Source organism: Podarcis cretensis, assembly GCF_951804945.1.
Source record: "Podarcis cretensis genome assembly, chromosome: Z".
Lineage (NCBI taxonomy): Eukaryota > Metazoa > Chordata > Lepidosauria > Squamata > Lacertidae > Podarcis > Podarcis cretensis.
The window spans coordinates 18,585,928-18,601,970 of record NC_137184.1 but is presented as its reverse complement, the minus strand read 5'-3'; the positions used below and the strand labels follow the sequence as shown (position 1 = coordinate 18,601,970).

The 16,043-nt window shown below is 46.0% G+C and overlaps 1 protein-coding gene across 2 annotated transcripts in view; it reads right to left on the bottom strand.

Annotated features, from left to right (window-relative positions):
- The window catches only part of QSOX2 (quiescin sulfhydryl oxidase 2), a 28,349-nt gene extending 13,008 nt beyond the window's left edge, over positions 1 to 15,341 (bottom strand). The window contains exons 1-7 of one of the 2 annotated variants that reach the window (XM_079961310.1): positions 14,971 to 15,341; positions 8,178 to 8,278; positions 6,705 to 6,753; positions 5,254 to 5,359; positions 3,950 to 4,040; positions 2,682 to 2,827; positions 212 to 346 (exon numbers count right to left, since the gene is read on the bottom strand). In XM_079961310.1, coding sequence (XP_079817436.1) covers positions 212 to 346; positions 2,682 to 2,827; positions 3,950 to 4,040; positions 5,254 to 5,359; positions 6,705 to 6,753; positions 8,178 to 8,278; positions 14,971 to 15,262 — 920 coding nt within the window. In that variant the 5' untranslated portion in view covers positions 15,263 to 15,341. Of the gene's footprint in view, positions 1 to 211; positions 347 to 2,681; positions 2,828 to 3,949; positions 4,041 to 5,253; positions 5,363 to 6,704; positions 6,754 to 8,177; positions 8,279 to 14,970 lie in introns of both variants that reach the window. The other variant, XM_079961309.1, reaches the window with a different exon arrangement.
- Between the last annotated feature and the right edge of the window lie 702 nt (positions 15,342 to 16,043).

Below are 16,043 nucleotides of genomic sequence, written 5' to 3'. Positions count from 1 at the left end.
AGGTGACATGGTAGTTTTAAAAATTATGCCTGACATGGTGGATAGAGAAAGGTCATAACAACAGAACTCATGGACATCCAACTAAAGCATATTTGACAGATGTCCATATCTCAGGCCTTTTCATTTCAGGGGATCTACTCTGAGCAGAGGTGAGCTCTACTCAGCCCTTAGCTGTTTGCCATGAAAGTGGGAGCCCAGCAGCACCACTTACTTGTCAAAGTCTTTCCACTTTTTGATGTCCTGGTTTTCTTCTTGGTTTTGCCTGATGGGTGTTGGTGGAGGTTTTCTTCCGACGCCAGGGAGTGACTTTAAATAGGAAGAAAAGAAAGACCGAAGCGGCTTCAAACTGTGTATGGAAGGACAGTGCAAAAGTTAAGAACAGCTGAAGCTCAACAGGCAGAGAGGAACAACAGTGTATTGACAGAAGACAGAAGCTTCATTGGGCTCAAGAGAAATTCTCCTCTGAAGGTTACAGGGGAAAATATTGCCTCTGAGAAAATATCTTACTACACAGATTTATGCATGATGAATATTTTATTACTACCATTATCATTTTTTAAATTTATATACCACTCTCAACCTGAAGATCACAGGGCAGTTTATGGTACAAAAATACATAACATAGTTACAAACAAAACAATTACCCACCAACCCCATACGCAGTTTAAAAGGCCAGGGAGAATAAAAATGCTTTTGCCTGGCAGCTAAAGATATGTAATGAAGGCGCCAGGCGAGCCTCCCTGGGAACAGCATCCCACAAACAGGGAGCCACCACAGGAAAGGCCCATTATCATGTTGCCAACTTCAGGAACTCTTGTAAAGTGAAGAAGGGCTTCAGATGGTGATTGCAGGGTCTTGGTTGGTTCATGTGGGGAGAGGTGGCACTTGAGGTATTATAGTCCTGAGTCATTTAAGTCTTTATAGGTCAAAACCAGCACTTTCAATTGGGCCTGGAAACCAATTAGCAGCCAGTGCAGTCAGGTCAAGATTGGTGTTACTTGCTCAAACTGCCTTGCCCTAGTAAGCAACCAGGCTAGCAAATTCTGCACTAACTGAAGTTTCAAACCATCTTGAGAGGCAGCCCCACATAAAACATGTTGCAGTAATCTAACCTAGAGTTTTCCAGAGCATAAAGAACAGAACTTAGGCTATTCCTGTCCAGATGGGGGTGAAGTTGGGCTACCAGCCAAAGCTGATGAAAGTCACTCTGCACCACCAACATCGCCTGAGCTTCAAGCAACAACAATGGATCCAGAAGCACCCACAAGGTGTTTACCCATTCCTTCAGAGGGAGCATAACTCCATCAAGAGCAGGACATCCCCATCCATCCACTCTAGTAAGCTATCCACTAACAGTGCCTCAGTCTTATTGGGATTGAGCTTCAGTTTGTTAGCTCTTCTACAGCATATTACCAAAGCAAGATAACAGACCTGCACTTCCACTGCCACCCCTGTAGAGCTGTGTGTCATCAGCATATTGCAGACAACATACTCCAAAACTCCAGATAACCTCAATCAGCTGTTTCGGTAGATATTAAACAGCATGAGGGAAAAGATCAAACCCGGAGGAACCTTGAATTGAAGGCTGCACATCCAAAGAGAACTCCCCATGCATCACTTTGTAAAAACGACCATCAAAGTAGGACCAGAACCACTGCAAAGAGAAGCCACCCATCCCTAACTCAGGCAGTCACTCCAGAAGGATCCCATGATCACTGGTATCAAAGAGGTCAAGGAAAATTAACAGGGAAACATTTCCCCTGTCTCTCTCCTGACAGAGATCATCATATAGGGTGACCAAAGCAGTTTCTTTGCCATTTTAATAAGGTAGCTGTTTCTAGATCCCGCTTCCCTTCTCCACAATAATCACTGGCAAAAGGTTTATTAGCTGTTCACAGGGCAGGGGGTTGCTTTCAAGAATGTGCACATTTGCAACAGGAAATGTTTACTAATCTCCACACTCTTCTTACATTCAGAAAACTGTAGAGTTGAAAGTGACCCCAAGGGTCATCAAGCCCAGCCCCCTGCAATGCGGGAAGCACAGCTAAAGCACCACTGACAGATGGCCACCCGACCTCTGCTTAAAAGGAAGGACAGTCCACTAGCTTCCGAGGGAATCCGTTCCACAGTCAAACAGCTCTTACCCTCCTAAAGTTCTTTCTAACATTTAGCTTTAATCTCCTTTCTTGTCATTTGAATCCATTGGTTTGGGTTTTCCCCTCTGAAGTAGCAGAAAACAAGCTTGCTTTGTCTTACACGTAACAGCTCTTTAAATATTTGAAGCTGGCTATCCTTTCTCCTCTTCTCCAAGCTAAATATACCAGCTCCCTCAACTTTTCCTCATTAGGCTTGGTTTCCAGGCCCTTGATCATCAACTGGACACGGTACTCCAGGTGTGGCCTGACCTAGGGAGAGGAGAGCAGTACTATCACTTTGCTTGATCTGGACACAATACTTCTGCCAATACTAGAATAGCAATAGCTTTTTTTGCTGCTGAATCACACTGTTGACTTGTGTAGTGTGAACTTTGCAGTCTACTAAGACCCCTGGATCCTTTTCACATGGACTGCTGGCAACCCATCTTATATTAGTGCATCAGGTTATTCCTGCCCAAGTGCAGAACCTCACATTTGTCCCTCCTGAAATTCACCACATCCCAACTCACCCCCGCTCACACTTACACATTGATTAATCCATGGGATCCATTGGGATAGATCAGGTAAGACGAAGGGACAGAGGTAATGCTGAGCTTCTTGAGAAAAGCCGTGTTGGAATCCAGCGCTCGTTTTACCACAATGTTTTCATACTGACTCATGTCCAAGATCACCTGGGTGTGGGTAGAAACACACACAGGTTATATGCATGCTGCTGCAAGTTGACCTTTCTCACTGCAAAGAAAGCCAAAGCTTACCCAAAAGATGTAGACATGCTATGGTTCACTCGCCAGAGAAAGACCAGGATGAAGAACCCATACATATTTCTGCATTGCAATGGTTTAGACTACATGACCCTGGGGTCTTTTCTAACCCTACAATACTATGATTATATGCAAAACCATTAGCTGGGATTCCTGCATTGCAGGGGGTTGGACTAGATGACCCTGGGTTCCCTTCCAACTCTACAATTCTAGGATTCTATGTTTACTCTCAAGTATATCCCACTCTGCTCAACAGGATTTATCTGCAATGATGCACAGGATTATAGCCTTGAGCGGCTAACCTAACCCCCCATAGGCAAAGGGTGACCTCAATTCCTTGGCCAGTTCTTGGAACAAAATGTCTTAATATAGGGACATAAACCCAAACACAAATCCCAGCTTCTTTCCACTTCCTACTGCCTCAAAACCTTTTATCGTCACGTTTTCTAATGCGATTCTGCATTAACGAGGACCAGAAATGGAAGGTTAAGTCTCAGGTCCCAGTAATAAGGCCAGATATAATGTCATAAACACCCAGCTTGCAGAAAGGGCTCCAGTCCAAAGACACACAAACACTCATAGCCAGTGACCTTCCTTGCAGTCAATAAGCTTTCCTTAACTCATTGAGGCATTTCAAACACCACAAAAGCTTTTTCCAACATTGGGGACACACAACAGCATGTCTGCCTGCTGCACCCCTTAATGAATTAAGTAATGCATACTCAAACCATGGAACTCCCTCCCACAGGAGTTGAGGCAGTAATGGCCACCAACTTGGATAGCTTTAAAAGAGGATTAGACACATTCACGGAGGAGAGGGCTATTAATGGCTACCAGCCACAACGGCTGTGCTTTACCTCCACAGTTGGAGGCAGTAATGCTTCTGAATACCAGTTGCTGGAAACCACAGGGAGCGTGCTCTTGTGCTTGTGTTCCACACACTGGTTTCCCACAGGCAGCTTGTTGGTCATTGTGAGGACAGGATGCTGGCCTAGATCAACCACTGGCCCGATTAGGTAAAGATTACATTACCTCTCGCCCAACATATGAGTCTGCGCTTTCAAAGATGACAGCAGTGTAATGCTGAAAGCCTTTATTGAAGAGAGAAAGCATTTCTTCTGGCCTTAAAAAAAAGAGACAACAGTCATTTGACAGGGAATTTAACTGTTTCACAAGTGCAGGATCATCTTTCTTGTAATTACCAGTATGCTTTAACAGATCATTCTCTCTCATTCTCTCTCTCTTGACACACAGACAAACACACAGGTTTATTTCTTTTCTACGTTTTCTATTTTGTCTGGAGGCCTCCTTCAGTCAGTCAGTCAGGGAAAGAGGTGGAATTAAACAGAATCCTAGAATTGCAGAGTTGATAGGGACCCAAAGGTCATTTAGTCCAACCCTCTACAATGCAGGAATAAATATAATAATAAGTAACAATAATTTCTCCTTCATTCTGCTCCACTGCCAAGTCCACTGGAGTCCAAATCAATTGTGGAGTGATACAACCGTGTACTGCATGTAGCAGTGTTATTAATCAACAGTAGAAAGGATTCTGGGAGCTTTGATATGAACAGTTAACAACAAACGGTTTGGCAAATTTGTTTGCTTCCCAGGAGTAAAAGAAAGTCTCCTGTTTTCGCCTGGCACCTAAAGATATGTGATGATTGTGCCAGGCGAGAGCATTCCACGAAATGGAAGACTCCACTGAAAAAGCCCTGTTCTTCTCCTGCCCCCCCTCCCATGGAGGGGGGACACAAAAATGGGCCTCAGGTGATGATTGCAGGGTTTGGGTCAGTTCGTTCAGAGGGGCTGTTCTGAGGTCCTGGGATCCTGAGTCACATAAGACTTTATGGAGGAGGCAGCTACTGATGGCTACTAGCCACAAGGTCAATGCTCTGCTTCTGCAGTTTGAGGCAGCAATGCTTCTGAGTACTAGTTGCTGGCAACCACAGGAGGGGAGAGGGCTCTTATGCTCAAATCCTGCTTGCTGACTTCCTACAAGCAGCTGTTTAGCCACTGTGATAACAGGATACTGAACCAGATGGACCACTGGCCTGATCCAGCAGGCTCTTGTTATGTTTGTAGGTGAAAACCAGCACTTTGAATCAGGCCCAGAAACTAACTGGCAGCCAGTGTAGTCAAGCCAGAATTGGTGTTATATGCTCAGACCATCTTGCCCCAGTGAGCAACCTTGCTGCTAAATTCTGTCTCAGCTGAAGTTTTAAAACTATATTCAGAGACAGCCCTGAGACATTGCAATAGTCTAATCTTGAGGTTACCAGAGTGTAGGCTGTCCCTGTCAATACAGCTTATTATACTGAATGCAAAATACTCACATGATTGGCTCCAAAGGGGGACAAGCAGGAGGTTTCGTTTCCCGGGAGTGATTCTGCAGGAAGTCGATCATGGTCTGACGAACTGTCTGAACTTCCCGATCAGAGCCTGCTAAGGAGAGAGAACAACAATGAATCATAGATTTTTAGAGGTAGAAATGTTCCCAAGGGTCATCTAGTCCAACCCCCTGCAATGCAACAACAAGACACCTCCACGCAGATTTCTAACATACTTTGTTCTTCCCCCTGATGACAAGCAGAATGGATCCATTTACAACTTTACTCTGATCTGGTACAGGAGGCACACAGAATTAAGGCACTTAGGTGCCTTAATCACTCAATGCCACCTGGTGTCTCTGAGCAGAAGATCTGGAGGTGGCTACATCTGCCAAGAAGACCCTGTCAAGAGTCCAACACAGGAAACCCTATTTCAACATTAACCTATGACAGTAGTTTTCAACTGGTGGCCTCTGTCCCTCTTTCCTTCCCTCCCTCCTCTAATGCCCTCTCGTGTCTCTGGCTCCCAAAGGCTTGCACGGCTGTTTATTGCAGCAGCCCTGGCTACAACCTCAGCTGCCAAATGATGCCTTTGGGGCTGGTCAGGGGGTGATGGTTGCCAGGAGCTAAGGCGGCCTCGGAGTGAGCAAGCAAGTGGGAAAGGGAGCCCAGTCAGTCCACCAGCAGGACTCCCAAGGAGAGGGGAGAGGAGGCTGAGGGAACACTCCACAAGGGAGGGTGTTCAAGAAAGGGTAAGAGGCTGCCAGCTCTGCAGGCAACGGGTGACATAACTCGGCTCCTGAGCCCCACAGGGTTGCCACAGAAAGAATGTAGCTGGTCAAGGGAGCCATGGACTCAAAAAGGTTGAAAACCTCTGACCTTTGAGATCACATTAACCTATGAGATCACCTTACTCCACATGTGCCCCTCGACCATTTTGATCAGTGGAACTGGTGCTACTATAGGTGCCACATAATAACCATTCTGCATTTGTAAGGTCTTGATCATATAGCGTGGCAGCACCTGCACTTTGGAACTCCCTGCCTATTGATATCAAGAAGGTGCCTTTACTGTATACTTTTCAACACCTGCTCAAAACATTCTCATTTAGACAAAGCTGTCCAGATATTCAAAAAGTTGATGTGGATTTTAATCTGTTTCGGTATTCTAACTTCTGTATGTTTTAAAGTATTGTACATTTTTATTGATTTTCTTGTTTTATCTTTTTATAAACCAATCTGATGGTTTTTTTTCCATCAAGTGGTAAATAAATTTAATGAAATCATAATAACCATCTTTTACTTATCAGGCTTTGACGATTACTGCTTGAGCATGTGTTTTAAATGTTATGGGCTTAAACTAAGTTTTCTCTTAAGCCAACTTGAGTATTCTTTAGTCTTTTGATACAGGAGTCCTCAGTGCTGCTGCTTTGAGTATATAAAGAGAATTGGTCTTACCATGGTGGTTTTCTCCTGTCGTGAAGTCTTTGGCAAAAGCCCTGAAATACTGGAAGAGAAAAGAGAGGAGGGTTTTATTAGAATAGCCACCATCACTGCTCATAATAAACAGAAGAACGTAAGAAGATCCTGCTGGATCAGGCCAATGGCCCATTTAGTCCACCATCCTGTGGCTGAACAGTTGCTTGTGGGAACCTGCACAAGAGCACTCTCTCCACTCCTATGTTTTCCAGCAATTGGTATTCAGAGTATGGTTACCAGATTTTTTTCAAGGAATCTGGGGACACTCTTTTTTTGGGGGGGGATTTCATGCTTTATTTTAGGAAAAGGTTCTTGACCTTTTTTAGTGGGGGGGGACCCCAAAGTTGTTGATCGCAAACTTTGACACAAGGCAGGCAGAGCAGCTCATCTACAACACACAAACCCCAAAAAAAGAGGGGGGGAGAGAGATTGAGTAAAGGCGCTCGCTGGTCTTGGGAAAACACGCATTAAAAAACACACACAAGGCACCGGCTTCCCATAACCGGGAGACCGCTGGAGGGCGAGTGAAGTCTCTAAGGAGATTTAACTTGCGTGGTAGTGTCTCGTTACCAGAGGTGGACAAACAGCGGACTCGCACACAGCCCTCCTCACAAGAGAGGCTGCTGGTGCTGGAGGGAGGGAGGGAGGGAGGAACATTGACGTGGCTGGGACCTCCGGTGCTGCTCACTGCCATGGCACCTGCCATTTGCCTCACCAGAAGTCCCCAGCATAAATCTGGGGACATTCCGGGGACAGATTTTGTCCAGGGACAGATTGGTGAATCCAGGGACTGTCCCTGGGAACCGGGGATGTCTGGTAACCCTAATTTCAGAGGCGAAGTCCCAAACGCTGCAAACTTTCATCATAGGAGAATCACTCCTTCCCCTGGATAATTTGATTGCAATCATGTCAAGCACCTCTAGAGCAGCTCAGCTCATTAGACACCAAGTCTTTTTTTTTAAAAAAAAGCAACATTGAAGCCTTTTAAGATTGTAACTTGCAGGAGAATCACTCCCGATCATCATTCCTCAAGACATCCAAATGCAAATGAACCGCCTTGTGAATTTTTGCATGTTGAAGCTGGTTAGGTAAGCCTGGCAAATGAGAGGATGAGTCTTTGCACACTCATTCCGCCCCCCCCACCCGGAAAAATATCCTCTTGCAAATCTCCCCCTCCCTCACGGCTTGCCCAGCCCTTTTCCCTGGTTGGGCAACTTCTGAGAACAGGATGGAGGACTAGATGGGTTAATGGCCTGATCCAGCAAGGCTCTCCTTATGTTCTTATGTTCACCTGGGGAGCCCTAATGACTGGCTTAAGGATCAAACTGTTACCACAGCTTGTACAACAAGATTCAAAAGGTGGGGGAGAGAACTCACAAACATCCCAGTCTGTTTAACTGAGTGGAATAAGCAGAAATGTTTCTAGGCATGTGTGTTCCTGGAGTCACTTACCCTAAAAGTGGGATAGTACTGAACCCCATAGTCTTTGCAGGTCTCATAGTTCACCTCATCCCCGCAGTCCAGCACCCCAATTCTGATGGCAGGTTCCCACTCTGAAAGGAAACAGGCAAAGACTTATTCCTGCATTTCCAGGAAGCAACCGCACTCCATTTCCCCTAAAGACCCTTGAATGAAACGCATAACCACTTGGGACCAGTTTACCTATGGGTTGGAATATATGATCCTAGGATTCTCTTCCAACTTTACAATTCTAAAATGAGCCAATGTGACAGTAACATTTTATGGTGCTCCAAGCAATCGGCCTAATCTCTCCCACTGGAGAAGGCAAAGGCTACAAGACTCATTGAGTCAAAATCCCCTCAAATTCTCAAGTTGCATACATCAGACATGGCACAGTTAATACCCTCCTCTGTCAGTGCAGCAAATGGCAAGTCACAAATGGTGGAGTGAAGAAAAAAAGCTGCTGGAGGTGCTGCTGGGTTTCTAGGTGAACCAGAAGCAAAGCTCAACAGACTTAATATTGTCCCAGCAGACAAGTTGTGACATGATAATCTGCACAGGAGGAATTAGATGGTCTCAGGAAGAATGGGCAGAGGTGTCCACCACTCTAAACTCTGCCAATTCCAGCAGTTATAAAATCCAGATTTCTCTAACTGGTGTAAAATCTGGCAATGAGAACCTAATTGGTCTGGTTTTATTATCCCTTTGCCATCAACAATGATCCTGCAAGGTAGGTCAAGCTGAGACTTCCTGACCAGAAATCACCTAGCAAAGCTTCATGGCTTGAGCAGAGAACTGAACCCAGGTCTAACTTGTGAAAACCCCAACCACTGTATCACCACCTGGTGAGGGGTGAAATCTGGCCAAATATCAGAGGTGTGCGAATCAATGAAAAATGACAAAGCATTGTAGCCAATTACAGATTTCACTTTGAGGTCCAAGGGCCTCTGGTTGTATGCATGCATTTGAGCCCACCCAAACAAGAACCTGAACTTCTCGTTTTTGAGGATACAATGTTGCCAATAGTAGCTTGAATAGTAATTGCAACTCAATGGAAAACAGCTCCAAATCTTACACTGGACAGTTGATACAACTCACCCTGGAATAGAGCTATAATGGAGAAAATGATGCATAATTTTATATCAATAAGGATTAGAACCTCCAGATACTTTTCATGATTTGGCCTTGTTTTATGACATATTATAGTGGAAGCATAATTTTCAAGACAACCCTTGTCCCAAGCCTGGCAAATCTAGAATTAGATCATGTTGATATTCCTGCAGTTCAGGGGATTGAATCAGATGACCAATGGGATCCCTTCCAATTCTATTATTCTTTATTGGGACTTTATTACTTTAAGCCATATGCAACTGTACTTATTCTAAATGCCTATTTTCTAGTTGCTTGTTTTTCATCCTTTAATTTCCCCCTGTTATAATTGTTCTGTCTGTTTTATATACATTATAAACTGAAATTTTAAAGAACTTTACACTAAAAAAGAACCTGAATTTTTCTTTGTTAGCTTAAACACCATAAAAATCCAAGGATCTTCTAGGGAACTTGCCCTTTCGAGTTTGGTGAAAATGTGTGTTCCTAACATTATGAGCCAAGCATTCTGTTCTTCCTACATAATGAGATGGGTAGGTTTTCACAGAGTGGGAAAAGGGTAAACTGTAAAACTTTTTCCCATATGGTGTTGGGATGGGCCTAATCCTCCCTACCAGACACAATAAGACCTTTTTGAGCCTAAGGACTGCATCTCCTCACTGCAGCCCCTTCAGGGGTCACCCATAAACCAAAGAGAGGGAGCTGCCACCCACAAAGTCACTTTGACAAACACAAACACAAAACACACACATACACAAACTGCCAGTCTTTGGATGCTTGGGGTTTATAGAAGTTTTTCTTAGAGAAAACAAGATTTTTTTAAAAAAGGAAAAGGAAAACACCCATTTATGAAATTATACATGGCCTGGAGAAAGTGGGTTGAGAAAAGTTTTTCTCCCTCTCTCATACCACTAGAAATGTGTGGGCACCCAGTGAAGCTGAATGTTGGAAGGGAACAGAAAAAAGAAAGTTCTTCTTAGTTAAATTGTGCAGGGAGGCAGTGCAGGTGGCAATGATGGAAACCAACCTAGATGGCTTGAGAAGAGAGGACTTCTGATGTGATGGCTATGCTATGGCTATACTGCCCCTATGGAGGCTTCTGAATAGAAGATCCACAGGAGGGGTGAGGACTTGTGTGTTCAAATCCTGCTTGCTGGTTTCCCACAGGCAACAGTTCAGCCACTAGGAGGAGAGGATGCTGGACTAGATGGGCCACTGGCATGATCCAGCAGGCTCTTCTTATGTTATGTTTCAGGAAAGGGAAGCTTCATCAGCCCAGGGGAAGGACTCTCCTTCGTTATAGGTTTTTAAGCAGAAGCTGGATGGTCATCTGTCAGAGATACTTGTGATTTCTGCATTGCATGGGCTTGGGCTAGATTATCCTTTGGGGTCTCTTCCAACTCTAAAATTCTATGAGTCTATGAAACTTGCTGAAGAAATGCCTCCTTCCCTTGACTTTTATTTTCCTTTGGAAAAGCTGCCACACTGACAGCTGAGCAGACACCAGGCTAGTTACCAACATCCCAGAGCAGATGGGGGAGCATTCAGGCAGCCACACAATAGCCACCAAGCCACATTTGTCCCAGGAAACACAAGCACAGAAAGTTTGGCTTGGGGTGATCTGCCTCATTCATGATTCAGCACTGCACTCCCCTTCCCCACCTGTCTCCTCAGGCCTCAAGCAGAAAATGAGCCAGGGGCATCACAAAACCAATGCAAATGGCTCGCCTCCCAACAATGCCAGCCCATCTCCAAACAAATACTTGGTTAAGTGCAGCAGCTGGGAGATGGGTTGCTCAGCCTTCAACAAAGGGAGGGGGTGGAAGAAGGCAGCCATGCTTCAGTTCACCCTCCCAGCCTTTTCACAGGCTCATAGTTATGTTGCAGGCTAGAGAGTTAGATCACAGAAGAGTTGGACAGAACCCTAAGGATCATCCAGCCCACCTCCTACAATGCAGGAATCACAACGATAGCATCTCTGACAGATTGGCATCTAACTTCTGTTAGTCAGCACAAGTTTGTTACAACAGCAAACATATCAACAAAAATCAAGCAAACCTAAATGCTAAAGTTGGGAGATGGATTAACATGATTCATTTGTCATGGAGCAATGTAGACAGCCAGCTGTTTGCTTACGGCAGAATCCTAGGCACATGTACTCTGAAGTAAGCTCCACAGAGTTGAAAATCCATATAAACTAACCCTAACTGGCACATAGTTATCTATAAAACTTGCTTCCAAAGGAGGCACTGACCACCAGCTTGAATGGCTTTAAAAGAGGACTGGGAAAATTCATGAAGCAGAGGGACAGCAATGGCTACTAGCCATGATGGCTATGCTCTGCCTCCACAGTTGGCAGCAGTAATGCTTCTGAATATCAGTTGCTGGAAGTCACAAGAAGAGAGTGTGCTTTTGTGCACAAATCTTGTTTGCTGCCTTCCCACAGGAAATTAATTGCTTGGCCACTGTGATTCTGGACTGGTGTGATCCAGCAGGCTCTTCCTATGCTCTTATGTTCTAATAAAAATCAAGCAAACCTAAGATGGCTTAACATGATTTATTTGTCACAGAGCAAAAACAATGCTATGTCACATATCCAATCAATTGTTTGCTTATGGCACAATCCTAGGACACCTACTCAGAAGCAAGCTGCACAGAGTTTAGAGACCATATATGCAAAAATGAGGCAGGTGAATTACAAACAAGCTTAAACAATGTGAATCTGAAATTCAATTGACCCCCCAAACTTGCCTCTCAGCCAGTAGTGTCTCAGAGGGAAGTATCAAAGCAGGGGCCCCATCACCAAAAAGGACCTCCCACATATGAGCATACCACAATCCTGAGTTGGAATAGCCAAAACAAAAGGTGTATATGGGAATAGGTCTCGCAGGTATCCAGGCCTCAAATTGCATATATAGCTTTGTAAACCAATACAAGTAACCTGAAGTGTGCTCAGTAACACACTGACAGCCTGCGTCACCCTTTCAGGATTGGCACCGTGTGTTCATGGTAGGTCACCTTGACAGCAAGCCACAGCTTCTGAGTCAGCTTCAGGTAAACTACATAAAAGGACAGCTCCAGGTAAAGTACATAATAGTAATCCGATCTCAAAGCTACCAACATACCTGGCAAGGCTCTCTCAATCCAAGGACAGTGATAGCCAGCAAACTATATTTTGAGAAAATTTTAAATTCCTTGACAACTACCCTTGGAGATATGTCGGTTCTGTCACCATGATGTGCACACAGAGAATATGATATACTTTCATGCTGCAAAGACCAAGTTCTGAACTCTTGAGGTTACCAACAACAAAAACTTGAAAGCACAAAAACAATGATCTCTACAGCCACAGCAGGCACTGCAACTTTCCAACAGCTTGACCTCACTCTTCCATTGTCTCACAAGACAGACAAATACCAACAACTTCAAGATTTAACTATCTGGAACCCCTATTGTTTACTGGAGAAGCTCTTTTGGTCAACTCAGTAAAGAATTTATTATTATTATTTTTCCAGCATCTGCACACAGCCACCCTGGAGAACATTTAAACTGGGCAAAGCAACACAAAATCACTTTGGAATGGCCTTCAGTTTTACACCCTTATTGCCTACCTGGCATGCAGAAAGTCATGGGCTCTTCTTGTGTTCTCATGTTTTATACTTGATTTGGGCTGTATACACACCATACATATAAACCACATGTAAACCCCCAAAGGATTCTGGGAACCAGAGTTTATCCCTCCCAGAGCTACAATCCCCAGTGCTTTTAATAAACTACAATTCTCAGAATTCTTTGGCCATATGCTTTAAATGTCTGATGTTTCTTGGTCCAGACAGCTCTCTCAGCAGACAGTTTTGCCTTCTGCATAATGACATCCTATGCAGAATTTAGAGAGCTGCAACCTCTGTGGTTACTAGCCATGATGGCTATGCTCCACCTCCACCATCAGCAAGGCTTCTGAATACCAGTTGTTGGGAACTGCAGGAGCAGAGTGTGTTCTTGTGCTCAATTCCTGCTTGTGAGTTTCCCACTGGAGAATCTTGTTGGCCACTGTGAAGACAGCATGCTTTTCTTATGACAGAAGTCTGCTGAGCTGGTTTGGGCAGGGTATGTAATCAGTTAAGCTTTTAAAAGTGGTAATCACAACATCCACAGCTGGGAAGCCCCAGGGGAAGGTGGATAACTTCACTGCTTTCTTTCTCACACCCTGAACCAGGGGCTGGAGAATTTCTCATGGTAGAGCCATCAGGAAGCTGAGAAATGAGAAGGGCTGTGGGGTGCAGAATGGCTCCTCACCAGGTCTCATATAGGACAAGAGAAGACTACAATTGTTGAAGCTATACACTGTCCTCCTCCAGTTCGCTGGCAATGTCTTCTCAATTTGGACAGAGGCCATCATCACTGGCATCATCTCAGTCCTAGAAATGGATCTAAGATTCACAAACAAGTCAGCTATGGTAGCCTCTCTGTCAGCCATTTAGAACCTGCAGCAATAAACCCTGATCTGTTACATCCTCCAATTAATATGCCAAATGCATTCAGTTGTAGCCCTGGAGAAACTCTGCAAAGAAAGCTGCCTTGCATCCCTTCAGACCATAAACAGCTGCACACTGCTCTGTTATCTATATATCTAGATATATCTTTTCCCAGTAGTGATGTATGGAAGTGAGAGCTGGACCATAAAGAAAGCTGATCGCCGAAGAATTGATGCTTTTGAATTATGGTGCTGGAGGAGACTCTTGAGAGTCCCATGGACTGCAAGATCAAACCTATCCATTCTTAAGGAAATCAGCCCTGAGTGCTCACTGGAAGGACAGATCGTGAAGCTGAGGCTCCAATACTTTGGCCAACTCATGAGAAGAGAAGACTCCCTGGAAAAGACCCTGCTGTTGGGAAAGATGGAGGGCACAAGAAGAAGGGGACAGAGGATGAGATGGTTGGACAGTGTTCTCAAAGCTACCAACATGAGTTTGACCAAACTGCGGGAGGCAGTGGAAGACAGGAGTGCCTGGCGTGCTCTGGTCCAGGGGGTCACGAAGAGTCGGACACAACTAAACAACAACAACATATATCTAGATCTGTATACCTATATATACATACATTTGGTAAGTAGCAAAAAGCAAAATAAAAGGCCGGTTTGTTGTCAGCTGTAGCCGTCTGACCAGCCTTCCACAACCTGCGGGCCCCTCCAAGATGTTCTGGATTCTACCAAGCACCAACTTGGGGAAGGACTGGGGGAGGAAGCGCCAGGTTTGAATCCCATCCCAAGACATGAAGCTGACTGGCCTATGCACTCTTCTCACTCTGGCTTACCTCATAGGGCTGCTGGGAGGATAAAAAGGCTCATACACTTCCCTCCCAAACATCCTTCTCCTCCTCCACCAACAATGATGCTCACTGGAGTGGCCCCTGGACCAGCCACTCTCCTCCACCACCACCTCACAGCATAACCTGCTTCTCTAAAGGGTCCAGTGGGAGCCAGTGGTCGCGTTCTGGTTAAGAGTGCCAAAATAGGATCTGTGCTACACCAGGGTTCAAATGCACACCCCTCCCCCTACTCAGCCATGAAGCTAATGGGGAGGAGATAAATGCATAATAAATAAGGCAGAGAGAGTAAAGGGGAAGGGGAGGGGCGCGCCCCAATCTATTAGGGGCCCCCTCCTCTTAGCTCGCTCACCGCGGACGTCCCCGGCCAGCGCCTTCCAAGTGGGCGCGAACGCGACGCAGTGCCCGCAGGCCGAGGAGTAGAACTGCACGAGCCAGGCCGAGGGCGAGCCCCGCAGAACCTTCCGCACTGTCGCGGCCTCTAGCACCCACACCGGGTCCGTGCCCGCCTGGTACAGCCGCGCCCTGACGGGAACCACAGCAACCATCATCGACGCCGCCAAGAGCACACGCCATAGCGGCAGCACCTCTTGCCACCACCCCCATCGCCGGCGCCCGTAGCCGCCGCCGCCGCCAGCCTCCATAACCGGGTGAGCCTGACTGCTAGGCCGCCCTTAGCAACGGACAGCCTGCCTTGGAAACAGGTCTGGTGAGGACCGAAGGGGCGCGGCTACCCGCCTGGGTCACCTTTATCCACTCAGAAGGCGAGGACTGGAGAGGGGGCGGGGCATCTCCGCCCCTTATCTCAATGGCCTTCTCTGTTTGGATGTGAGAGAGAGAGAGAGGAGGGAGCCCGGCTGCTAGGCCTCCCTTAGCAACTGGCCATCCCCGCCGGGTCAGGACCAAGGGGGCGTGGCCATGTGTCCGCGTCCCAGTTGCCCAATCAGCGGACGAGGGGGGCGTGGTGCGGAGTGGTGTGGGCCGCCCCCCTTCGCCGGTGCCGCGGACTGGCACGTTGAGGCGTCTGTCGGTTCCGCAGGGACCTCATGATCCGCAACAGCCTTATCTGTTTGTTTTTTAAAAATGATCAAAAATAAGTATCTCCATCCTCAACAGAAATAGGTTCATTATTTCTGGTGAATCGGAAGTACCCCACCAGCTGATACCCAAATACAAACAATGCATACTCATACACATACACAAGCACGCATGTATTGTTATGAGTTTGTGGGTGCTAGGCACCCAACGCTACTGTGTTCAGTAGGCGTTCGAATTTAATTAAGGCTTAAAGGTAAAGGTAAAGGTACCCCTGCCCGTACGGGCCAGTCTTGACAGACTCTGGGGTTGTGCGCCCATCTCACTTAAGAGGCCAGGGGCCAGCGCTGTCCGGAGACACTTCCGGGTCACGTGGCCAGCATGACATCG